This window comes from Enhydra lutris, unplaced genomic scaffold (genome assembly GCF_002288905.1).
Source record: "Enhydra lutris kenyoni isolate GAN:26980312 unplaced genomic scaffold, ASM228890v2 scaffoldscaffold9, whole genome shotgun sequence".
In the NCBI taxonomy this organism is placed as follows: Eukaryota; Metazoa; Chordata; class Mammalia; order Carnivora; family Mustelidae; genus Enhydra; species Enhydra lutris.
The window spans coordinates 23064778-23091422 of record NW_019154093.1 but is presented as its reverse complement, the minus strand read 5'-3'; the positions used below and the strand labels follow the sequence as shown (position 1 = coordinate 23091422).

Genomic DNA, 26645 nt, shown 5'->3' with positions numbered 1-26645 from the left:
ATTTTCTTTGGTGAAGTATCTCTTCAGATCGCTTGTCCGTTTAAAATCTTTGGTTGTTTTCTTTTTGTTAAGTTGTAAGGGTTCTTCATATATTCTGAATACAGTTCATTAATTGGATATATGATTTGCAAATATTTTCTCCCTGTTTGTGGTGTGTCTTTTCATTCTCTTATTAATCAGTAGCTTTTGGAGGCCAAAATTTTATTTTTTATCAAGTCCAATTAACATTTTTTTCCCTTATGGATTGTGCTTTTGGCATCATATCTAATTACTCTTTACCTAACCTAAAGTCACAGAGATTTTCTTCTATATTTTTTTCTGGAAGTTACAGTTTTGCATTTTGATCCATTTTGAGTTAATTTTTGCATAGCGTCTGAAATATGGGTTGGGGCTTGTTTTTCTGTATATGTATAGTAGCTGTTCCAGCACTGTTTGTTAAAAGACTGTCCTTCCTCTACTGAATTGCTTTTGTACTTCTGACAAAATCTACTGGCCGTATGTGGGTCCCATAGAATATGAAATATTCTGTTGCTTTTGCCAGTATCACAGTCTTGATTACTGTAGCTTTATAGTGAGTTTTAAAATCAGGCAGTGAGTAAGTCCTCCATCTTTTTCTTTTTCACAATTGTTTTGGCTATTCTAATTTCCTTGCCTTTCTAAATAAGTTTTAGAATCAGCTTGTGGCTTTCTATTAAAAACTCCTGCTGCGATTTTGACTGAAGCTGTCTTGAATTTATAGATTAATTTGGGAAGACTAGACATCTTAAGAGTACTTAATCTTCCAAATGATGAATATAATATAACTCTTCAATTTTTTTTAGATCTACTTCGATTTCTTTCATCAGCATTTTGTGGCATAGAGATAATGTACATTGTTGTTAGGTTTATATCTAGCTGTATCTTTTTAAGTGCTATTATAAATAGTTCTTTAAATTTGTTTACTTATTTATTTATTTACTTGCTTACTTATGTTGTCCGTTGAGGCCCTTTATTTGCCTGTATGTATTACATCCCTACAAAAAGAATTCCAGGATCTTCCCTCCTATCTTGCTTCGTCATGGTCCGTGATGCCCCCTGAGGTTGTCAGTACAGTGAAACCAAACTGGTGGGATGGGAGCAGATTCTTCTGCCACTTCTCTGGATCTTTGAGTTGTACCTCAAATCTGGGGCTGATTACTCCATAGTTGTTTAACCTGCCTATGAGGTTCACAGTTTTCCCAGCTGTTGGTCATCAGTGATTTCAAATTCTCCAGTGGAGCCATGCTTCATCATCACAGTCAGAAACTGGACTATGACTCTGGAGCATGATCTAATAGGAAACCGGCATTTGCCTCTCTTCTCATCATTGTTCATGTTCTTGAGAGCATCTGCAGGGACATTCATGTGTACCATTACGGCAGCATGGAAAGATACCAGAAAGAGGATGGGCAAATTTTTAAAATTTCTAATGGTTTTGGGGCGCCTGGGTGGCTCAGTGGGTTAAAGCCTCTGCCTTCGGCTCAGGTCATGATCCTGGGGTCCTGGGATCGAGCCCCACATCGGGTTCCCTGCTCAGCAGGGAGCCTGCTTCCCTCTCTCTCTGCCTGCCTCTCTGCCTACTTGTGATCTCTGTCAAATAAATAAATAAAATCTTTAAAAAAATAAAATTTCTAATGGTTTATTGCTAGTATATATAAATACAATGGATTTTTCAATATTAACCTTGTATCCTGCAACCTTGATAAACTCATCATTTATAAGTTCTAGGAGCTTTTTTTTTTTTTGTAGATTTCATGAGATTTTATACATGATGATAATGTTGCCTGCCAAGAGAGAATTTCTCTCTTTCCAACCTGTGTGTGTATTCTTCTCTCTTGCCCTACCGCACTTGTGTAGGACTTGCAGTGTGATGTCGAATAGAAATATTCCTATTGTGTGTTCTTTATCTCCTTTTAGCTCAGGGGGAAATCATTCAGCCTTTACCACTAAGTATAGTGTAAATGTGTGATGTTAGCTGTAGGTTTTGTTTTGTTTTTGTAGACGCCCTTTATCTAGTTGAGAAAGTTCCTTTCTGGGGCGCCTGGGTGGCTCAGTCAGTTAAGCGTCTGCCTTTGGCTTGGGTCATGATCCCAGGGTCCTGGGATTGAGCCCTGTGTTGGGCTCCCTGCTCAGTGGGGAATCTGCTTCTCTCTCTGTCTCTGCACCCCTGCCCCCCACCCTCCCAAGTACTGTTCATCTCTCTCTCTCTCCAGTAAATCAATAAAATCTTAAAAAAACAAAGTCCCTTTCTATACATAGTTCAAGTTGATTCTTACGCTCTCTAACCATATATGAGATTTTTATCTAGAACAGCTTTACTGCCCCTTTATGACTCTGTTCCATATTGGGATTCTTCAGGAGTTTTTCCTTATTTTCTTTTAAAAAGGGCACCTTCAACTTAATAAAATGAAGTCTGGAAGTGGTGGGAGAAGTATGTTGGGTGTTTCATTCATCATCATCATGACCTCTCCTTTTCTGGTTCATTCTATCTTCTTCCCTCTTCTCACTGAGTCTCCACAGAAGCTGTCATCTTTATTTGGCAGGCACAGTATTGAGGATCCTGGGATGGTGACTGGCTGGTGTCCCTTAGCTTGATAACACCAGAGCTACAACATTTAAAGGCTCCATAAATGACATAAAGTCATTTATGACATAAATGACATAAAGTCATTTATGGATTGTTCTCAATGAAAGTTACAAAGTGCAGTGAAGTAAACCCAGGCTTTAGACTCGGCAGATAATCTTTAATTTTAATTAAATTTTTAAAAATTTATTGCAATAAAGCTCGTGTAACATAAAATAAACCACTTAAAATGAGTAACTCAGTGGCATTTAGTACATCCGTGTTATTGTACAACCATCACTTTTATCTAATTCCAAAAACTTTTCACTAAAAGAAAACCTATAGCCATTAAGCAGATAATCCCCATTGGCCTCTCCCCTTAGGCCCTGGTTACCACCAATCTGCTTTCTGTCTCTATGGATTTACCTATCAAGGATAGATCATGTAAGTGGAATCATACAATGCATGACCTTTTATGTCCTTCTGTCACTTAGCGTAGTGTTCTTGAGTTCATCCAGCTTGTAACGTGTATCAGAACTTCATTCCTTTTTATGGCTGAATGGTATTCCATTGTGTGAATGTGGATGTGTATACAAGCATAGTTTGCTTATCCATTCCTCCATTGATGAACATTTGGATTGTTTCCACAACAATGTTCTTTTGGGTATATGCCTAGGAATGGAATTGCTGGTCATATGGTAATCCTATGTTAAATGTAATGAGGAATCATCAAACTGTTTTCTACAGTGGCTAAACCATTTTATATTCTAACCAGCAATGTATGAGAGTTCCAATTTCTCTACATCTTCACCAACATTTATTCTTTTCTGTTTTGTTTTTCATTTTTAAAAAAAATTATAGATATCCTAGTGGGTATGAAATGATACCTCATGGTAATTTTGATTTACATTTCCTTAATGACTAATAGGTTTGAGCATCTTTTCATATACTTGCTGGCCATTGTATATCTTCTTTGGAGAAGTGTCCTTTGCCCATTTTTTGACTATGTTGTCATTTTGCTGTTGGTTTATGTGAGTTATTTATATATTCTGGATACTAAACTCTTATCAAACATATGATTTGCAAATATTTTCTCCTATTCTGTAGGTTATCTTTTCACTGCCTTCATAATGTCTTTTGATGCAGAAAAGTCTTTAATTTTGAAGAAGTCCGATTTTTAAAATTTTGTTGCTTGTGTTTTTGGTTTCACATCTAAGAATCCATTGCCAAATCCAAGGTCACAAAGATCACCCCTATGTTTTCTCATAAGTATTCTATGTTTTTTGGCTCTTGCATTTAGAAAGTTGATCCATTTGGAGTTACTTTTTGTAGAGGGAATGAGATGGGGATTCAAGTTCATTCTTTCACATGCGGATAGTCAGTTGTCCTAGCACTGTTTGTTGAAGAAACTATTCTTTCCTCAATGAGTGGTCGTGGCATTCTTATTTTATTTATTTATTTTTAAAGATTTTTTTTTATTTACTTAAGAGAGACAGAGCACGAGCGGGGGGTGGGGTGGGGACAGAGAGAGAGGGAGAAGTAGACTCCCCGATGAGTAGGGAGCCCGATGCAGGGCTCCATCCTAGGACCCTGGGATCATGACTGAGCTGAAGGCAGACGCTTAACCGACTGAGCCACCCAGGCACCCGGGTCTTGGCATTCTTATTGAAAATCAGTTGACCATAGATGTATGGGGGGAAGACACGCTTAACTGAGAACTTTGGAAAACCACTTAATTTGGAACTTTTTTTTTCTCTCACCTATAAGATGGAGAAGATAATCTCTTTCTCTCAGAGTTTTCAGGATAAAATGAGATCACATATGGAGAGTGTCAGCCATACTACCTGGGACATAGTAGGTTCCCCAGTGAATGTTAATTCTTCTCTTGCTGCAAGAAAGAGGTAGGGTAAGCAGTGTAACATCCATCACCTCTATTCCTTCTCTTTTTCATATTTCCAGGACACAGGAGACGCTTGGATACACGGACATGTCTATTTTTGCCTCAACCATTTGTTGAGTATATGTTTACGACCCTGGACAAAGATGGTAAGTGGGGAGGTCTGGATAGGTTGAAGAAGTGCTTAGCTGGAAATGCAGTCAAGCAAATGAAGCAGTGGTCAGTATCTAATAATTCAATCAGCATTCCATAAACATTTACCTAGTCCTGACTTTGTGCCAGAATCTGTTCTAGGTTCTGGAGTTACAAAGACAAAAGGCTGCCCCTGCTCCCAGAAAGCTCTCAATCTAGAAGAAGAGACAGACTTTTGAACTGGTAGTTATAAAATGGTATAATATAAGTTCTGAGATAGACTGAAGTAGAGGTCGCTGTAAGAGTGTGCAAGAAGAAAATAATCCTAGCCAGAGGATTTCAGGAAGGCTTCTGGGGAAAAGTGACCCTTGAGCTGGGTATCAAACAATTCATGGGAAGGAGTATGAAGAACAAGAGGAAAAAAAGTTAGTATAGGAAATATGATATACAAAACTATGAAGACATGAATATATGTTCTGGGTTCTAGGTAATGAAAATATTTTAGGGAACACAGGATAGGGCTCAGTAGTGGAGTGAGAAAATTGTTTGACTTCATTGAGATGGCTGTTGAGATCTATTAATGATCATTATCTTCATCAGGGAAGTGACATGGTCTAATCTATGTTTTAGAGACTGAGGGAGAGACCTGTATGGAAAATGGGTGGTAGGGAAGAGGATGAGGCTAGAGGCAAGTAGAAAAATTGGGAAGAAATGTGTGTGGGGGGGATGTGTTAGGTGGATTGATGGTGAATCAAATATGGGAATGTGGGAGAGGGGGGACCTTGGATGAATCAGACTTCTGACATGGGGGAACTTGGCCATCGGCCATTCACTAGGTAGACACAAGAATGAGGAGCTAAATTGGAAAGGAAACATCATGTTTGCTTTTGGAGATGAAGCCAAATGGACATATCCCGTAGACAGGCTGTGTGGGACTAGAAGGGCAAAAACCAGTTTGAGCAGGAACACTGGTTAGTATAAAAAATATACATTACTGTCTGGCCTGCTGAAGGGAGAAGTGGGTTTTATTTGTTTTGCTGTGTTTTTTTCATGATAATTAAAATACTAATGATTTTATTTTTATAACAAAACTATAAAGAAAAAATACAGCTCATAGTCCTACTACTCAAATAATCCCTATTTAAAGAGAGGGAGGACAATATATACTGATAGAAAAAGTAAAAAAAAAAAGAAAAAGTACCCCTCCAGTGCTCCATTCCCTTAACCAATGTTAACACTTCCTTGTAATTCCTTCTAGGAAAAAAAATGCATGCACCCACTAGGTTCTGTATATCCCCAAAGGGGTCCTGCAGTATACAAGTGTTTAAGAGGTCTATTTTACTGAGCAGATTAGCCTTCTCATTGCTTTTTTAGACTTTACAAATCCATCTGTCCTGGTGGGGTGGAGCTGTGAGCTCACTGGGGGAAGGGCAGGATGTCCATTACCCTAGCTGAGGCTATAGGGGCTGGCTCAGGGTAGGTGCCCAGGTAAAGACTAAGTGAATGAGCTGTTGCTGCATCTTGGAAATTGGGACAGCTTTGCCTGCAGTTATAGCTGATTAAATGACTTATTCGGCAAGTGTCTTCAGAGTCCTAAGTGTGAAGTGCTATTTGTGTGTGTGTGTGTGTGTGTGTGTGTGTGTATGGTGAGGGAGGGAGCGCAGAGGACTCAGCTCCTGGACCTACTGAAAGGTAGAACCGGAAATGCCAGTCACCTTCTTCCAACTGTCTTGCTTTTTGAAATGGAAACTGAGGTCCAGAGTGAGATTATGATTTGCTAAAGTCACATGGCCTGTTGACTGCACAGCCAGCACAGAACTTCTGAGGGAGGTACCTAGTTGGAGGGGTTGGTGAGCTACCCTTCGACCTTTCTACCTCTTCTCCTCCTACCATAAAAGTAGCAACAATTCTCAACTCCTAGTCTCCAGACACACACAAGACTTTGAGGTGCTCTATGGAGCCCTTGGCCCTTGACCTGTTTGTAATGGGCAGGTTGGTTGACATCCTATACCTATTAGAGGCAGCTGGCTGGTATAGAAGGGAGAGCACTAGACTGGGAGTCAGGAAGCCTGGATGCTGCTGCCAGCTCTGCCACACCTGAACAGCCCTGTTTTGTACAGGAGGGAACTGAAGCTCAGAGAAGGGAACTGAGCCACTGCTTCCAACGTGAGAAGTCCTGTTCTTTAGGTGGTGTTCTTCCCATACATTGGACAGGGCTCCCTGAGACACTGCTGTCTGTGAGGGAAGCCCCAAATCCAGGCCTGGAAGGAACTTAGAGGAGTGGGTCTCAATCCCCAATACTCTAAGATCTCCTGGGAGCTTGCTAACAATCTAGGCGCTGGGGCCCTGCCCCCAGACAGACGCACAGATACAATTAGAATATTTTCTACTTGGGACCCGACATCTGGTTTTGTCTTTTTTTTTTTTTTTTTAAATAAACTTTTTTATTTTTCTAAAAAGTAAGCTCTATGCCCAAGGTGGGGCTCAAACTCACGACCCTGAGATCATGGGTTGCATGGTCTTCTGACTGGGCCAGCTAGGTGCCCCTGTTTTTGTTCGTCTTTCAACTCCAGAGTTTGAGACCCTCTAAGCTGGACTCTACGGTGAAAAACCACAAAAACAAAACCGTAAGAAAAGTGGTCGGAGATCCCCGGTTCTCGTCCCAACGCTGCTGCGGACTGGCTGTGAAATGCGGTGCAAGTTCTTGAGTGAGTCGCTTGGATTCTCCAACCAAACTTTCAAAGCACTTTTACATCTGTTACCTCCGCGCGCAGGTTTCGCGGATCCCATCTGATGAGGAGAAAACTGACTTCGGAGAAGGGAAGCGTCCGGTCTCAGCCGCTGGGCCAGGCGGGGACACAGCCTGGCTCTCCTGACGCCCAGTGCGCTCCGCCGCCCAGCCAGCCCAGCTCGGACGACAGGGCCCTGCCTCTCCCGCCCGCGGCGCCGCCCTGCCCGGCCGGGCGGCCGGAGGGCAGCGGGCAGCGCAGGGCTCCGACAGCCGCCGTCTGTCAAACCCTCCGCCCAGCTCCGCGCCAGGCCCTGCCCAGGCCCCCAGGCAAGGAGGCCCCGCCCTCGCGCCGCGATTGGTCTCTACGCGGCAGGCTCATCGAGCCAGTGGCTGGAGCGGCTGTCCGGCAGGTCTGGGCCCCGCCCCCGCCCCGGGATGCCGCCCCGCAAGACGCAGCGGCAGCGGCTGCTGCGGGGGCTGCGGCGCCAGTGGAGGCGCGCCGAGCCGTGCGCCCCGCGAGCTGCAGCCGGGGCGGCAAGGTGAGAGGGGGCGCGGCACATGACCCGGGGAGGGGGCGGGCGCCAGGGCCGAGGTCCGAGGGTAGGATCCCAGCGACGCCGGAATCCCGGGACCTTTGGAATGGCGCGGGAGCGCAGCGAGGAAAGGAGAGTTTGGGGGCCCCGGGCCCTTGTTCCAGTAGGGACTTTGGAAGGGCCGAGACCCTGTGGAGGGGAACCGAGCGCGCGTGTTTGTGTTGTGTGAGCCGGTGAGGCTGCTGGTGTTGCTGAGTGTCTGAGCGGGTGAATGAGAGAGCAATTCGTGTGGCACGCCGTGTCCCCAGTGTGCATTTGCGGGGGTGTGTGGTATGCGTGGGAGCCAGCGTCCATGGGCGTTACCGACTTTGTGCGGGTTTGCGCGTGCGATGGGTTTATTTTCTCTGCTGCGCGTGGGAGTGTGCGTGTCTCCGTGTGCTCGTGATGGGTTCGTGCCGCGGGAGTGAGCGCCCATCATCGGACGCCCACTCTCGGGCTTGGGTGGTCGTGGGTAAGTCTCGGAGGGTCCGCGCCCCAGACCGGTGGGTGCGCAGTTCATCATCCCTGCGCTCAGCCGGGTCTCCGAAGCGCCCAGGAGGCGCGCAGCCCCTGCCCCACCTGGAGTAGCCTCCGCCGCTTCGCCAGAGTCCTGCCCTGGAAATCCTAGTTGCCGCCCGCTCCTGTCTCACTGGGTGACACCGTACAGGCGCTCTCACCGCTCCAGGCCTCAGTTTCCCCATTCTTCCTTTGAAGAAGGCCGGTGTTGGTGGAGGCAGATTTGAGCGGGAGGGTGCACGGGCTTCTCGGAATGCGCTGTGGCTGCGGGGCCAGGGCCCTCGACACACCAGAGAAGAAGTGCGAGCCACTCTGTGCCGGGAAGGGGCTTTTGCGGGATCAGGTGGGTTTGTCAGGTTAAGGTAAGTGTGGTGGGGCTAACCCATTTTAGAGACGGGGAATAAACCGAGAAGTGGTGGTGACCTGGCCAAACCTACCCCGGGACAAGAAAAGGGGCTGTTCCGCTCATTCTAACGCGCGGGTGCTGTCTCCCCTCTCCAGGAACCCGGCGCGACCCCCGGCGGCCCGCCCTGCCCCGGCGCCATGCACTGCGAGGTGGCGGAGGCGCGCTCAGACAAGAGGCCGAAGGAGGCCCTCGGCGCTCCGGGTCCAGGCCGCGGGCCCACTGGCCTTGGCGGTACGCACATGGCCTTCAGGGTCACCGTGAGCGGCGGTGGCTGCGTGGATGGGGGCCCGCGTGACCTATTGCCCCGGCCGCCTGTGCCGCCGCCGTGCGCCCACGACCTCCTCCGGCCACGGAGCCCCCGAGACTTTGGGCCGTCCAAGACCGCTGCCGCCGGGAAGGGTAAGTCTGGCCCCGCCAACGTGCCTGGCAGAAGGTGTGGAGAAGTTCGGGCTGCCTGGCGGGGACACCGCACACCTTTGTGGGAACTTGGTGGTACTTTCTCTAGTGTTCATGAGTTTCTCTCTAGTGGTTTGCGACTCGGTCGTCATTATAAAATGATGGCCGTTTAGGAAGCATCTAATTTAAACTCAATAAACCTATGCTGGAGAAGGGTGTGTATAGAAAGTCCAGATTACATGATTTCGCATCTGTGTATTTCTGATAAAAGTTGTGTGAAACTTACAAAAAAATCTTATAAATTAGAGTGACTAGCAACTCGAGTATCTCTGAGCTGCCTACAGGCATATTTGGACATATTCCGATGCTAAATAACAAAAACCAGAGGCTTTCAGCAAGACCTCTCCCCTCTTGGAACCTCAGTTTCCCCTTCTGTCAATTAAGGAATTAATTATATCAGATGATTTCTGGATTCCTGATGGAAAATTTTATGAATGTGTGATCCAGCCTGAGTCAATTTCTGGTTTAAAAGAAGGCCTTTCTGAATTTGAAGCTTCAGAAGCATAATCTTTGGTTAGAAGTTCCTTTGCAATATCCTTCCTCTACCCAGTGAGGCTGGTGGGTGTAAGGTGCAGGCCCCAGTACGGTTCATGGGCTCAAAGTTGGCGATGATGCAGGCATTCTCATGAACCCGTTCTCATCACAGTTAATTATTATTGAGCCATTATTTATAAGTTTCATGCTGACAGATAATTAACCAGAAATTGGGGAGATTGTTAAGGTGCAGATTGGTACCCCCTCCCCCCACCTTATTTTCTCCCTGAGAGAAACCAAGGCTTGGGATTTCATTATTTTAGCTTTTCGGGCTTCTTGGTTCTATTTTCAGGTGATTCTCAAGGAAGACAAAGATTTCTTTTGGCTCTGTAGACACAAATCCTTTAGCATCAGCCCCAGCAACTTAGAAAAGTTAGGGTGTCTTGGTTTTAGAGATGAGAGCTTCTTCTGGGGAGAAAATAACCAACTTCCCAATTCAGGCAGTGGTGAAATGAACGTAAACAGTGTTTTTCTTCTTAATGAGAACACCTGACTTTGTTGAAGAGTGCAATTTCTTGCCTCATTTTCAATGTTAGTCTATTCTCCAGCAGATAGGGATCCTGTTTGAAAGGGTGGACACAGCAAACAATGGCTTCAGAGTATTATTATTGGGGTATGCATAGGTGGTGTTCTTTTACTGGGGAGAGAGGTGTGGTGGGTAGCAAGACATGAGTAATATTTGCTGTGCTGAGCTCTTTCACTTGCGGCGTTCCACACATAATCCTCCCTTAAACAGGTACCTCCTGCAGTGTTTTAGGTTTTAAAAAAATCGTAGCTGTCCCTGAAGACGGAGTTCTCTTAGGACCTGGTGAAATGTGGTCTCTCCTAGACCTCCTAAATGTGGTCTCTGCTCAGAGCCATGGTTAGAGACTTCATCAGGCTTTGCACATGAACTTCCTACTTCCATTCTTCCAAACCCCAGTTATTTTTATTTACACTCCCCTTCCCCCACCAATGTCTAATATATGAGATATTTAAGTCAGGATTGTATTTGGAAGGGGCAGAGGAGAATAAAGGGATGGGAGGAACAGCCTCTTTCTTTGTATCCTTAGATTGTCGTTCTGGTTAAGCTTTTGTAAGAGGCTTCTAAACTATTTTCTTCACGGTCTCCAGTGAGGCTGGTGGTGTAGAATTTATCATACCCATTTGAAAGATGAAGAAATTGAGGCCTGAGAGTGGGGAAAACGTCTCCTATGTAAAAGGCCACCCCGGGGTCTGGGTGGGAGTTCTCTGGCCAGCCTTTGCTCACTGACCTGGGCTTGAAGAAATTTCCACCGTGACCTCCGTCCTTCTAAGCGAGTTCTTTCTCACAGTCCAGTCCCTCAGTGATCAGAGACAAAATGAGCTTCCCTGCAGGGCTTCAGCAGTTCTCTTAAAAATGTCACAAGGAACCTTACTGCCCCTGCTCCCACTCAAATATTCCCCAGACCACGTAACCCTTTGAATGTTCGGTGTCTAGCTCCAAATCATAGGCTTATTTGAAATAGATGCAAATACCAATCAAAAAATACCCACAGACTATGCCCCGCCACCTATGATCTGTGGGAGCTTGGGGGGAAGCTGTTCTCTCTCTGAGCCTTAGTTTCCCCACTTATCAATTTAGTGTGAGACCGAGTTGGAAAGACTGAGGAGAGCTTTAGTGAAAGGACCACTTCAGTGTCTGGTTATTGTGGGGATTCCTCTGGGGGTGTGTTTAACGTGCTCAGCCTCTGGTTTTTCATTTGCATGAGAAGTAATAATGTCTCCTCCCAGGGTAAATCTAACGGTCGTAAGAATGCTTTATAAACTAAGAAGCTAGAAGGGGTCACTTTTATTAATTCATGCCAGGCCACCATCATGCTAGGGTAAGTGATACTTGCGGTGAAGGGGGCAGGGAAAGGAGGGAGAACGGTTTGATTTTTAAAATATTGAATGTGAAGCTTACTCTTGGGTGTGCTGGCCGGGGGAAGCCGAGAGGAGCCAAGCTTCGGGTCTTTTGTGTCCACGTCTGCCCAGAGAGAAGACAGTACTGCTCCGTCTGGGGTCAGGTTTCAGATGAGCTGTCTTCTGCTTCAGATAGACCCTAAGCCAAGGAAAGGAGCAAGCCCTTGAGTCTAGCAACTCATCCATATATGCTGGGCTTCTCGGCGTTTCCAGATCTGGAGTCAGGAGGCGCTGGGGATGGTGCGACGTCATGGGCTAACATTGTCATCATTTACAATAAGAATCATGATCTGTTTATGGCACAGTCCCGTTTATCCAGATTCCAGGCAGCTGCAAAGGCCAGATTACCAGATGCTGCATTTTTCTTTCTTATTATTAAACACCCAACACTGTGCCTTTGGAAGTCCTGACAAGGAAAGAAGGTAAACATCTGGGCTTTATGGAAGCAGACGGCTTTGTGGCGATGGCCCGATGACGCTTGTTCCCTGTGCACAGTGCTTTCCGGTTTCCACTGTGTGTTCCCACACATTCTCTCATCTGCCCTCACGCCAGCTGTGCTCTGCCTACCTTGTGGGCTGCTCTAAGGGGACAGATGTAGAGTGCTTTGCGGTCTTTAGAGCACATCATGACTCTGGCTCCCATTTTATAGATGAAGACACTGAGGCTCAAGGATGTGCTCAAAGCTACCGACAGAGAGTGGCAGTTTCTTTTTTCTTTTCTTTTTTTTTTTTTTTAAAGATTTTATTTATTTATTTGACAGAGAGAGATCACAAGTAGGCAGAGAGGCAGGCAGAGAGAGAGAGGGGCAAGCAGACTCCCTGCTGAGCAGAGAGCCCGATGCGGGGCTAGATCCCAGGACCTTGAGATCATGACCTGAGCAGAAGACAGAGGATTAATCCACTGAGCCACCCAGGCGCCCCTGAGAGAATGGTGGTTTCTAAGCCTCTCTCTTCCAAATATTCGATTCTGGTTCCCCAGCTTGTACCTTCGCTGAGAGCTGGCATAGTGGATGGCCTCCTGAATATTCCCAGAGAATTTAAAATATTTTTGCTTTTGGTGTTTCTTCTGTCCTTTTTGGAAGTAATACCTATGCCATAGTTAGAAAACTTCTTAGTTTACCATTTGTCCAGAGTTGCTCTTCCCAGACTATGCCAGATAATGAGCTCACTATTTAATTCACAGTGACTCTCTGGGATCCTTTCACAGACTATGCCCCGTGCTGAGACGGGGCAAGTCCTAGCAAAAAAAAAGAGGCCGAGGATCGTGACACATGTGTGTCACTGCCATTAGTAAACAGCCATCGTAACATGGCCGTAAATGCCAAGAGGTAGTCAATCTTGTAACTTAAAAAAATAGCTAGTATATAGATTTTTTTTTTTTTTTTCAAAAAGGGAAAACAAAATGCAGTTGTAGTTTGTGTGCCGGGCATTAGAGACCGGCGATGGTGGAGAGTAAACACGATGGTTTTGGTGGTGTTACCTGGTAGAATTTCTTCATCCAAATCAGAAGCCCCTGTATGTCCTGGGGAGTCTTTGGAGGGGCTAGCGCACCCCTAATAGAAAGGTATGAGTTATTTTGAAAGCATTTACCCCCTCCGGCTCTGGTGGGCAATTTGCTTGCATTTCATCCATTTTAAAGTGCTGGTCCTGCGATCCGGAAATAATCAGATCCAAATTTTTTCGGTGCTTGAGGTTTCAAAAAAGGGGGAGAAAAACCTGCTGGCCAAATGTCAGGCTCTGTGAGACAAAGAGAGACATGTATGTGTGTGGGTACACAAACGCGATAGGAACATGTTACGTCTACAGTCCTGAGAGTTATGTATCCGACAAATCTTTTATGGACGTGTAGCGGAAATAGAATTCCCAAAGATTCCCCAAGAATCCTGGGCGGCTAGAATTTCTCTTCCCTTCCTGCCTCCCAAGCTCTCCAGAAGCTGTTGGGACTTGGTATACAAATGGAAAGGAGACCATCACAGGAGATCGTGACTTAATTTCGGCCTGGTTGTTTTTGATCATTTTACCTGTCGTGCTTTGCTGGGCTGAGGTCTGAGGACCCCTTTAGCCTTGGCGTCATATAGATAGGCTGTGTTGTCCCATCTGTGATTTAAAAGCATAAGTTTCTTTATATGCTGTGGTTTTCCTTCACACTTCTGAGAAAAAAAAAAAAAAGCCATCTCTCTGCGTTATATTTGCGTGAGAAGCTAAATGAGCCAGCACACTTAGTTTTACAGTGCGTTAAAATCTCATTACAGGCATAAGTGCACAATGAATCATTTAAAAAAATATATTCTTATGTTCTTTGTTCTGAATGTTGCATAATTATCATCATTTTCTTCGGTTTTATTTTGTGGAGTTTGGCCAGCATCCTAGAAAAGGGGAGAAACTAAAGTTTTCAATCCTTTTTTGGATAGGATTAGAAAAAAAAAACAACAAACAAATAAATACCAACTTTATTTGTAAATTGACCAGTGACTATTGCTAATTGTGGCTTTTGCATAGAGAGGGTAATGGCTCTTCCTTTCCCTCAATTTTCTTGGACCAGAATCCCCTTTTTTGAAACTGATATGGTGGTATTTCAACAACCTCACCTTACAGATATATGATTATATATGACGTTAGATTATGTGATTTGTTCATTTATTTTGCTAATACAGATTTTAGTTGCAATGAGTTTGGACCTGGAGAGTTGTGTTGTTTCTTTTGGTAGGGGGTAGTTTATTTTTGTGCTTAAAGAAACAAAGACATTTCGGTTCAAAGGGGGAGAAGAAATGAAACAAACTTCTGCATAGGGCTTTGAAAACTTCAACTGCCTTATGCAGAAAGCACAGCTGTAATACCAGGGCCAGGAAAAAAAGAGCAAACTCCTGAAATATTCGTGCTGCTCGCCTTCACTGTGCTAATGATTCTAGCAGTTTAAAAACGGACTTCTTGTTTATCAACAGTGGCTGCGCGAATTAATAGTTTACAATGAATAATTAAAAAAAAAAAGCTCTCAGCATTAGAAGCAAAGTCCGGGACTGATAGCTGAAAAGGGGGAGGGTGGTTGTAGCTGTTTTGGTCTCCCTAGGCCTTATTTATAAGAAACTGAAAGGAAACAGACCTGGGATGGGATGGGGGTGGGGAGAATACAACCCTAACCCAGTGGTCTTACAGTTTAAAGTCCCTGAAAGCATCTGTTTTCTTCTTTCCCCCATCTTCCTCTAAACTCCAAAGGGTTATTCCTTCAGAGGGTTTCCGGCGGATCGAGGCAGATTGTGTTAGCATTACGAGCTGTGTTTTTAAAGTCAGCATTTGAGTCAGATGCACTGAGGAGACCTTCAGTCCGCTAACTGAATAATGCATTTCCTGTATGGCCTGAATTTATTTGGTGGTTATGGTTGGGCCTGTCTGGAGCGAACACATGCACCATTGTGCAGCCTCGATGCATGCGGGCCACGCTCTTGGCTTTGAGTCTCTGTTTCCCCATCTGTAAAATGGGAAACAGTTGGATGGGATGGTCTGTTGTCCCTTTCTGCTCTGAAGCTCGGGGATTCCACATGAACTGGACTGGGGAAGTCAGGGAGGATCGAGGCTGTGAGAAGAAGTCACCTTTGTCTCAGACTTGACTTCTCTTTTGAACTCTTAAGCCCTGAGGCTGACTGCCAGAGAAAACATAAGTGTGAGGGGGGCATTTAGCTAATCTTTACTGAGCACCTACTGTGTGCCAGGCTGGGCACTATAGCTTTGACTGCATTTAATGATGCCCAATTACTCTGAGAAAAGGAGGCATTATTTTAGTTTTCCAGTTGGGGCAACTGAGGCTTGGAAAGTTTAAGTGATTGACCCCAGTAATAAGCTCACTAGCTAGTAAGTCTTAAAGCCTGGAGTTTGAACTCAGCTCTATCTGACAGCAAAGCCTGTACTTTCCCGGCTAAAGCACAGCATTCTTAAGGACGGGCTTTAAACTCTAGGCAGTGGTGAGGAGTTGCCATGTCTAGAGAGTGGGCCCCCCATCCTGGGGGAAGATGGTAGAAGGCTGCAGGCTGGTCCAGACAGCTGTTCCTCAGAGGAGCCCATTCTGAGTCTCTGCTAACAGGCCGAGGTGTGACTTTATGGGCAGACTGTGTGCGTCTGTCCACCTCCCTGCTGTAGAAATGGGGGAGAGATAGCATTTCCCAGTCGTGACATGCGGTCCTCAAGCAAGGATTCCCTGAGGCTGTGGAGGGACCCTCTAGAAATAGATCCTTCTCTGAAGCAGCAGAACACTTACATGTCCTAGTGGTTATTGCAAGTTCTAGTCCCCTTTTGAGCCTTTCCCACAGTTCGGGGTGATTCCTTGCCCAGGCGCTGGTTGCAATCTCCCTTTCACTGCTTCCGAAGACACCTTTCGATGTTTGAAGAGAATTTCTCTTAAGCCCCACCACACCTATGGTAGAATGCATGCTTCATTGGGCTGTGGCGTAAGATCTGCTGAACAGTCATTTCCTGTTCAATCACGGGACGAAGAAGGGCTTGGGAGGGAGAACAGCCCAGGAATCAGAGTAAACGTGAGTGTTAGTTTGTGGGAAATGGGTCTTTTATGTCAGACGAAGAATGAATCAAATGACCCCTAGGGGAAGGAAAAGTCCCGCTGCTGGTTTGTGTCTGTGGCCTTGCACGAGGAGGCACACGTCATGAGACGGTGGACATTCTCGGAGAATCACACTTACTGCAGGAGTCTTTATGGCCCCAGCCTTCTTTGCCTTTGGATGATGACCCTGAGTCTGAAAGGAAGAATAGGAAGAAGAATCAGGAGGGCGCTGGTTGCCATGTGGCCTGGCCTCTTCCTACTTGTGTCTTTTTAACAACTAGATTACTCTTTTAGATGTTGTTGCCTCTTTTTTTTTTTTTTTTTCAAATAACAGGTTTGATGGAAAATAAAGCTTTAGCAAGAAACCAGGGAGAATTATAAACCTTACTTTTAAAAATACAGATCCCATTTGCTGTTTTAAGCTCTCCGGAGGGCTGGAGAGTGGGTTTGTTTTGGAACGTTGCTGGACTATATGAATTACTTCTCTGAGGCTTGGGTATTTAATACCTAGTAGAAGTTTGTGTAAGAGCTGATGATGTATTTTGCCGACTTTCCAACCCTGTAAATAAATTACATGTGCTGGCCGAAGTTGCCAGGACCCACTGTGTCAATTGAAGCTTAATTTTTATCCCAAACCACTTAATACTTTTGTCCTAGCGAGTAGAGAAAGTTACCGGGTCTTGTCCAGCAGCGGGCCCATTCCAAGGCAGAGACGGCTTCGTGAGACTGTGAGTAGGCCTCGGTGGGTCCGCGGATCCTGACACGGTTTTTTGGTGATTAAGTAGCTTCAACGGTCTCAAGCCTAACCCTCCATCCAGAGGATGATAGTATAATTTTAAGTGTATCGTAAAAACGAAACTCAATCGCTTCCACTCCCCAAACCTGCCTCACTCCCCTTCTCTCTGGAGAACACGGCCGTAATTACGTGTTTAATCTCAAGACCGCCTGTGCATTTTATCTTATTTGAGTGCAAAGCCCAGGTAATAACGTTGGCATTTCCAGTGCGAAACAAAATAGGGTTTCTAATTTGGAGACGCTATTAAATATTTCATGCTTCAACCAAACTCAATTCTTTTTTTCCTATAATAAGTTTAAATATTAATTCTCTGGAATGTCAAATGCCTAAAGCTAGGCATTTAGTGATCTGCAGTTTCAAGTATCTCGAAGAAGGTTTATGAAACAGGATATTTCACTGGGAGGGATGAGTTGTGTGTTTCAGAGATATCTGAATTCAAGGCAGCGTCTTCAGATTTACTTTTTAAAGGGAAAAGGTCGTAAAATAAGTTGCTTTATGTGCTGAAGGATTAAGTGGCTTAGGCTGAAATAACAGCAGGGACTTGACTGTTTTTCCCCCTTATATTTTAACAATGCTTTCTGGGGGAGGGTGTGGGTCATTTTCCCGCCCGCTTGTCTCCTCCCCCATCACCCTCCCCCCCAACCCCCAGCAGCCAGATGGCTTTAATTCTAACCAAATCCCACACCGAGGCCAAATGATTGATCAAACAGTCATTTGTACTTACGTAGCACTTTTTGTGAGAATATCTCTGCATTGGAGCTTCTCACCCGGGTTGGCTCTTCTTGGGGCCTTTAGATGGTTGACTTCCAGCAGGCTGAGGGGCTCGGAGAGCGGGGGTCCAGGGGTGGGCGGAGAAGAGAAATCCCAGACCTTACTATCCAAGAATTCCTTGCTTAGAAACTTTTTGTTACTTCCCATCCTTGACAGCAAGGGTATCCAAGTTTTCTGAATACAAGGACAAGAGTCTTTCCCCAGTCCACAGGACAGCAGTTAAATTTTTAGCGTGTGTTTATGGACAAGATGCCTAATGAGGTTATTAGTTTTAAGCCCTCTTTTAAATAGATTGGTATTTTATCATCCACTTACCCATCTGTAGAGATATCCATTTATTTTCTGGTCTTTGGTGCATGCTTTAAAGGTCACCTCTGATACTACAGCTTGGTTCATAGACTGGCAACTGGTTGGCCAATGGGAAAATCTGAGCCCTTTGGTGTGATGTCCAGGGCTTTCCCAGTAGTCCACCTCATCTCTTCCTGATGCCTGCTCTGCTCGTTCTCCAGCAGTGTTGGACTTTTCCTTACGTGGCTCCAGACTTGGGGTTTTTCTCTTTCCTTGTCCTTCTGTCTTTATAAACCGGGAGCTGGTTCTGATTCATCTCTGTACCCCTGTGTCCAGTACCAAGTCTGGCACGAAGTACGTATTTGAGGGTGCCGGCTGAGGCTGTGGGCATGGAACTAGGCCACCAGGGTTGAATCCTAGCTCTGGGGACTAACATGGCGAACTTGGGGCATGTCGTTGAGCTCTCTGCTCCTCGGTGTTCTTATCTTCAGAATGGGGATAATAATAGCAATGATCTCACAAGAGGATGAAGTGAGTTAATACATGTACAAGTGCTTCGGTACAGGGACTGGCCCATGGTATAATGCTCAGTAAATTTTGGGATTATGATTATTGTTGTTATTGCTGTTATGTAAATGTTTGGTAAACAGAACCTCTTGGAAGGGCTTTCCTTCCCTCCCTTGCCACCAGACTGACTCCTACTTCTTCTTTAAGACCCAGCTCAAGTGCCGTCTCCTCCCAGAAGCCTTCCCTTTCTCCTTAGGCTGGGTTTTGGTGGAGCTCTAGCACACACACAGCCCTTATCCTTCCTTTTGCCATAGCACTGTTCACCCTGTGGTGATTTTCTGTTGACTTCTGTGTTCTTGAGGACAGGGGCAGAGTTTCCTGATCCCTGCATGGCACAGGGTCTGGTTCAGAGTGGATGTCTGGGAAGGCTGGGGATGGGATCCAACCCAGTCTCTGTCCAGTTTGTGTGCTCTTATTTTTCCCACATGGTTGAACACACAGTAAGCTCTCGGTGTATGTGAGACTGACAAATATGCAAGGAGTTCCCACATGTACACGCACTCATATTCCCTTTCCAGCACCTGCGTGGGGCTCTGCATAATGACGACTGCCCCTAGCTTGCTAGGGGACCTTGGGCATGTCCTCTCACCTGTCTAGGCCTCCCTATCCTCTTGTTTCTGGGAAAAGTTGGCCTCAGTGATCACAGGCCTTTCTGGGATGCAAGGACAGGCCAGGGGCTTATAGAGGAGCTAGGGGCATGACGGCTGTCCCAGAGGGACTGGCCCAGGATTGTAGGTACTCTCTGCCACACACTCTCCCTCCCTCCAAGGCAAAATTTCAGGCATTTTAAAACGTGTGTCATCTTGTGGTTTAAAGAGCAGATTTGGTGGTTATACTACATCTGACCCAAACTCCTCTAAGATGAAGAACCTCGGGCCAGGTGTTGGAACTGAGGACCGGGAGCCAGACTGTGGGTCTCCGAGGTCCTGCTGAGGAGTGGAAATTGGTGTACAGACCCTGGATCCCCACTCCAGGTCAGGTTTCGATAGAGCTCTGTGGGGGCATCATGTCGGCCTGCTGTCCAGGGCTGTTATGGCTTCAGGGCTGTAAACCATAAACTCTGCCCAATTCATTACTGTTCATTCAATTCCCCCCCCTTGAACAGATGGGAAGACTAAGGTTCAGAGAGGCCATGTTGTTACTTGTGTAAATGTGGCCACTTGGCACTTGGAGTCAGAACTGGGTTCAGACCCTTACTACGGACTACTTACTACACCACTTGCTGAACCTTGGCCAAGGTCATTAATGGTGAGCCTCGGTCTTCCTCATTTGTAAAATGGAGGTAATTCCTGTCTCTTAGGGCTGATGTGGGGAGCACCTAGCTCAGGGGCTAGCACCCAGTAGGCGTGTTAACAGAAATGAGCTGCTGTTGCTGCTGGTCTTACTGAGAGAGAGCCAGGACAGGTCCGCAGGCTTCACTTCCTCTGATGCTCTTCTATGGCACAAGTACCCTATCCCCTCTCTCTCGTGCTTGTTTTTCTTTCCTTTCCATTTTTTTTAAAGATTTTATTTATTTATTTGACAGAGAGAGAGAGAGAGAGAGAGAGATCATAAGTAGGCAGAGAGGCAGTAGGAGGGAGAGGAGGAAGCAGGCTCCCTGCTGAGCAGAGAGCCTGATGCGGGGCTCAATCCCAAGACCCTGAGATCATGAACTGAGCCCAAGGCAGAGGCTTAATCCACTGAGCCACCCAGGTGCCCCTTGTTTCTCTTTTTTTGGTGAAGTTAGAGGAATAAGGACTCTGGAGTCTCAGAGAGACTGAGGTTCTGATCCAAGCGCTGGAGGACACAGATGTGATTGACTGGCATCTTGGCCTCACTTGAGGCTGTGGGGAGGTAAGGGGCTGTGGTCCCTGCTGATGTGGGCATGGGCTGCCTCAATGTAGCTGTCTGACCGGTCCCGGTTCTGGGTAGTCCAAGACCCTCACATGGTCTGTGGTGGCTCTGGTGTTCAGCAGCAGGGGGAGGCGGGAGGGGGTATGGGAAGGGCCAGGAGGCAGAGCACCTCGCCCCCTGTTTATTGGGTTGGGATTTGACTTCTGACTAATACCCAGCTGGACTGCTTTCATTCCCCTTCCTTAACTTGTAACGCCATTACTGTTCTGCGCCCCCCTTCCCCACACATGCAGGTGCTTCCATTTGTTGAACCCTATTGTGAGTAAAGAACTCACAAGGCCGTTTAATTCCTTCTACATTTACTCCTTGTGGGGAAGCATCAGCACCCTCATTTTACACATGAGAAAAGCTGAGGCCCGGAGAGGCTAAGTGGCCTGCCCCAAATTCCAGAGCTGGTAGCTGCCATTCTCCCTCCAGGATCCTGCCCTTCCTTGCACTCTGCTACCTATGTGGGTCCCCCTTCAGCTCCTTTGGACCTCTGTTGCCTTGGGCCCAGTCTTACCCGTGCATCACTGTCGAGAGACTGCCTCTTCCAGCCAGGATTTCCATTCCCTCTTCATCCGCCGACTGCCCTTTGTTACTTTTCTCTCACTGAACAGTCAGGTATTACAGTTGCTTGGGTCGACGTTTTCCTCTGTATTGAGACCATGGGCTCCTTGGAGCAGGGTCTGGAGTGAACGCATCTCCGCCCTGCGGAGGGAGTGTGGACCAGAGAACAGAGTGAACGCAGGACCCCGGCAGAATTCACCTGTCCCTTTCAGCCAAGAGACATTTTCCTGGGGCTGTTCCTCAAGCAGATTTTCGGGAAAGCAACCAAGAGTGGGTTTCTATTTCGGTGACTCAGCCTCATATTTGTAAAACGGGGGACAGTGAGTCCCTGCCCAGCCAGTCATCAGGAGCCTATGGGGTACAGTGTGCGAAAATGTCCTGAAAACGGGGAGGGCCGTTTGGGTTTGCTTGTTGGTTGGTTCGTTCATCAGTGTGTACTGAACGGCTCTGTGGCCCAAGCATTGGGTTGGCCCTGGGGACTCCGTGGTGGTCTAACAGAGCCCTCGCTTGCATGGAGCTTGTAGTCTGGAGAGCAAGTTGGGTGAGTGTGTGCGGGGCCTCTCCCAGCCCGGCTGGGTCCCCATTCCTCCTCTGTGTAGCTTCACCGCCTTATCACCTGCTTTGCTGTCCTGAGCAGACTCCTGAGCTCAGCCAGTCTAATGCCTCATGACCTGGGATCGTGTCTCTGAGCCTGGGTTTGCAGGCATAGGAAATGGAAGTACTTGCCAGCTTAGCTCCCCTTGCAAAGCTAGTGAGAGACTCAGTGAGGTCTGTGGGGAAGGGCAGGACGCTCTGGAGGAGGGTAGTCAGTCCCAAGGAGGGGGACCACCTTTGCCAGCCCCTTTCTTGTACCTGTTACTTGCTTAAACTTTGCTCTTGGAGAGATGCCCTTTTTCATCATCTCTGGGAATACAGGCCGAGAACTTTCATTCTGTGAAATCTTTAGAGTCTCTCCTGTCCCAGCCTCACATGCTTCTCTTCCCACTCCTCCCAGTCTGCTGGTGGAAGGTGGCTCTGGCTGCTCGCACAGGAGAGCTCTCAGCTAGAGAGACCAGAGACAAGTAAATTCCCATTGTGTGATATTGGGCATGGGGAGGGGGTGGTGGGGTTGTTAGGGGCCCTCCTTCCCTCTACCCCCCCCATTTTCAGTATGCTGTCACAGTCACTTACTGAACACTGCCAGACACTGGATTATCTTTTTTAATTGATGACTTTAAATAAAATTTCCCCCCCATTTTTGCATTCCCATATCTTCATCAACACTTGGTATTGTAAGTCTTTTTAAATGTAACCATTCTGGTTGGTGGATGGGTGGTGGAATCTGTTTTAATTTGTGAATGGGCAGTAATGTTGAACATTTTTCTACATGCTGATTGGCCACCAGTCTACCTCTTTTGTGATGTGCCCTTTCAAGGCATTTACCTATTTTTTTATTGAGTAGTCTTTTTTTTTTAAAGATTTTATTTATTTATTTGGCAGAGAGAGAGATCACAAGTAGGTAGAGAGGCAGTCAGAGAGAGAGGGGGAAGCAGGCTCCCTGCTGAGCAGAGAGCCCGATGTGGGGCTTGATCCCAGGACCCTGAGATCATGACCTGAACCGAAGGCAGAGACTTAACCCACTGAGCCATCCTGGTGCCCCTTTATTGAGTAGTCTTGTCTTAAGTAACTAAAACTTACTTTTTAGTAAGTTTTAAGTATTCTCTTGTATGTTCTGGAGAGAAAACCTCTGTCAGTTACATGTATTGGGAATATTTTCCCCAGCCTGGGATTTGCTTTTCCATTTTGGTCTTTGAAGTTTCCTTTCCCCTTCTTCCTTGTCTTCTTCTTCTTTTTTAATTAAGGATTTTTTTTCTAAGTAATCTCTTCACTCATTGTGGGGCTCAAATTTACAACCCCAAGATCAGGAGTCCCATGTTCTACCCACTGAACCAGCCAGGCACCCCTTCTTTTTCTTTTCTTTTCTTTCTTTTTTTTTTTTTTTAAAGGATTGTCTTGTGTAATCTTAAACTACCCTGTGATGTCAGTGTTTTTATGGAACACTTTTAAAATTAAAATAAATTACAATTAAATAAAATTGAAAATCCAGTCCCTTAGTCATACAAGCCGCATTTCAAGTGCTCAGTAGACACCTGTGGCTGGTAGCCACCCATAATGGATGGAACAGAGGTGGAACATTTCCATCACCACAGAAAGTTCAGTTGGACAGCATCAGTCTAGAATATCATTCTTTAATTTATTCATTTGTTCAGCAAATGCTTCCTGGAATCCTATCATATGCTAGGCTTTATATCTGGCCCTGGATAAGTGGGTGTAGCCCAGGCTCAGCCTCTGCCTTGGGGCGGGCAGCAGGTGGACATAGTAACTTGGAGGTAGGGCCGGCATGCTGGTTACCAGGGCTGGCTCCTGTTGTGGATGGGACGTGAGTCCTAGGGTCTGTCCTGATCTCAGGAGAGCTCACAGGTCAGCACTGACAAAGTGTATCAGAGCAGACTTTCTCGAGAAGCAGCATTTGCATGACTGGTTTCTGCTGGTTCCCCCCAGAAGCAGCCCAGAGAAGGCAGATGGTTCACGGAAGGACATCTCTGAAGCTGGAATCACGGTCAAGGCTTCCTCCTGGCTGCCAGCTATAGCCTCTCAGATAGGAGTGCCTTCTTGACTTGTGACAAATTGCTTTCTGTTATTTATAATTCTGCTTTGGGAGGTGGATTACCCTCTGAAAAATAATTTGGCTTGTTTTTATTCTTTATTTTTAATTTCTTTCTTTTTTTTTTTTTTACTTGTGTCGGTAGTATATACTTATCATAAAAGAATTGGAAACTATAGAAGCATATGCAGATGGAAATAATATTTGCTTATAATTTTACTCCCCCCTTGGCCCCCTCACAAAGGCTGCCATTTACATTTTAGTATATTTCATTTCTCTTCTTTTTTTTAAATACTTTATATTAATTATATTTTTTATACCCTTGAGATCATTCTGAATATAGTCTTAAGTATTTATTTTTAAACTCTACATTCTATTGTAATAACCTCTTCCATGTTATTAAAATTCCTTGTAAACATACATGCATTTTATTAAATTTGTCAAATCTTTTTAAATAGGCAGCCCCTTAAAATAGTTTAAAATTCAGAAGACCCAAAAAGGGTTCTTAGGAAAGCCTTCCTTTTGTCTTTTTTGCCCCTGCCCCGTTCTCTTTGCTGGCGACAGCTGGCGATGCTTGGCCTCTCAGAGGGAGTTTATGCCCATACAAACAAATCTGTGTATATATTACTTGCACAGGGCATAGTGCTTAGAATTTTTTTACCTCTTCCCTTCGTACAGATAATGCTGCAGTAAACTTGATGCAGTAATCCCTGTTTGCATCTCTGATTATTTTCTTAGGCTGGATCCCCAGAGATGAAAATGACTGGGTGAGAGGGTAGTAACATTTGACACAAATTATCAAATAGGTCTTTAGAGGGTTGCACCCATTTTCACAACTGCATGCTGCGTTTTAGAGAACTTACTTTCCTGCACCTTCACCAGAGTTTCCAAAATAATTTCCTAATTTGAAGGTGGAGGTGACATCCGGTTATCGTTTTTTTTTTTAACATTTATTTGAACGTTAGTGTAGCTGCACATCTGTTTTGTGTCAGTTCACATTCATAGCTACTCTTTTGCAAGTTGGTATTTACACTGGAGTCTGAATATCTTACTTAAAAAATTTAAACATTTACTATTCCATATAGGTAGACTGTCAGCTGAGAATGTTAATGCTTTGTTCATTGTATCTGTTGCTAATATTTTTAGGAGTCTGCTGTTTAAAGTTTCTAATGATAATTTTAAAACAAATTTGAAATTTTTTATGTAGTCATATTTCCCGAGACTTTCCTTTGTCATTTCCTTCCTTGCTCTTCTTTTTGTCATTGGCCAAGTGCTGTTGTTTGCTCTTGTTACTATTTTTGGGAGCTTGTTTTATTAACATTATAAAAATAAATTCATATTTTTAGTGAAATAATGCTAACCAGTTTTTTAAAATCACCTAATAAAGAGCGCGGGTCCCCGTTCCTTCGTGGGCCCACTCCTGGGGGCAGCTGCCTTCAGCCAGGGCTGCTGGGGTGTGCACCTCCAGGGGGCGCCACTTAACCCCATCTATATGAACGATGCTCCCTAGACTTGGGCAACACGGTGGCCCAGCCTTCAACTTACTTAGTTGTCTTTTTCTAATATTTTCTTCCACGTGTCTAGGTTACAAAAACAAAAACAAGAGCTAAACATGGTACCGACTGTGGTCCAGTCATGCTCTAAGCATGTTACAAACATAATTCCCATAATTCTCCCAGCAACGCTGTGAAGACGTTTACTCTTATTTTCCCGGATTTGCAGACGAGGAGACATAGCCAGAGGAGGAGAGTGACTTGTCCCGGGCTACACAGCTGGTGAGTGGTGAAGCCCTAATCGCTGTGCTCCTCCGCCTCTAAGATTTGTGGGGCTGTCTCTGGGTCCCGAGTACCCATTGTTGACTGGCACCTGTTATGGCCAATGAGGATTCCGATCTCGAAAGCCCCGCCTCCAGCCCGGTCTTTCCCTGCCTGCGCGCCCGGCACTCGGTGCAGCCCAGGCTGCCTCAGTCTCTGCTTACGCCGGTGCACGGTGGGGACTGGCTGTATTCCCCTGTGGGGATTTTGCCCTCAGGGTTCTGGCTGAGCCCCGACACTAGGGATTGACCAGAGGCACTGGTGGCCATCTTCTAAAGCAGGGCTTCACTGCGTTCTAAAGCCGGGCTGTAGGTGCCCAAACTAAACTGGGATTTTGGGATCCTTACCTGGCATGCCCTTGGGTTGGCTTGGATTTCTCCTAATTCTCCAAAGAGGGGATTTCTTTGGAGGCAGTTGTTGAAAAGCTGTGACGTTTTGTTCCCCCATGGCTGGTGGCGGGAGGAGGGGGAAAGGATTGTTTTCTCCTCTCCACAACTCAAGTGAGGGGGTTCTGAGAGGTCCACCCAGAGAGCCAGGCACAGCCCCTGAAGCTGAGGAATGGTTGTGTCTCTCCCGGCCTGATGGGGTTGAAGAGGGTGGCTCCACCATTGCCACCTGTGACAGGGGGCAGGAGGTTGTGTTCTGGGGGACCTGCCTGGTGGTGGTTCTCAGACCTACCCTCTTTGCCCAAGATGGCATCTTGTCAGGCAGGGGCGAGAGAGACTGGAGGTGTCCCACAGGATACAGTGGGGTGGGGGTGTGTGTCTGCCAACCAGGGGAGCTCTCCCACTGAACAGCTGGGTCCACAGAGCTCCCACAAAGGCGGGCAAGGGAGTCACTTTGTGCCACTGCAATGGACAGAATAAGGAGGCTGGAGACGTTGCCCCACGTCCTGCACAGAGTTCCCAGCCTGAGGCAGGTGCGAGGTGTGGGAGGGGAGGAGCTTCCCTATCAATGAAGCTCAATGTTGAGATTATTAATCTGGATGGGACATCTTAATTACTAAACCGAGGCTGTCAGGGGACTG

General features: G+C 46.0%; 1 protein-coding gene and 1 pseudogene across 1 annotated transcript in view; one reads left to right on the top strand and one right to left on the bottom strand.

Moving 5' to 3' along the window:
* Window positions 1–1013: 1013 nt before the first annotated feature.
* LOC111143545 lies at window positions 1014–1395 on the bottom strand (annotated as a pseudogene).
* A 7577-nt stretch (window positions 1396–8972) lies between these two features.
* LOC111143571 (GLIS family zinc finger 1) overlaps window positions 8973–26645 on the top strand; it is a 215583-nt gene continuing 197910 nt past the window's right edge. Inside the window, exon 1 of the mRNA XM_022497394.1 lies at window positions 8973–9234. Within this exon, the coding sequence (XP_022353102.1) occupies window positions 8973–9234 (262 nt within the window). The remainder of the gene's footprint in view (window positions 9235–26645) is intronic.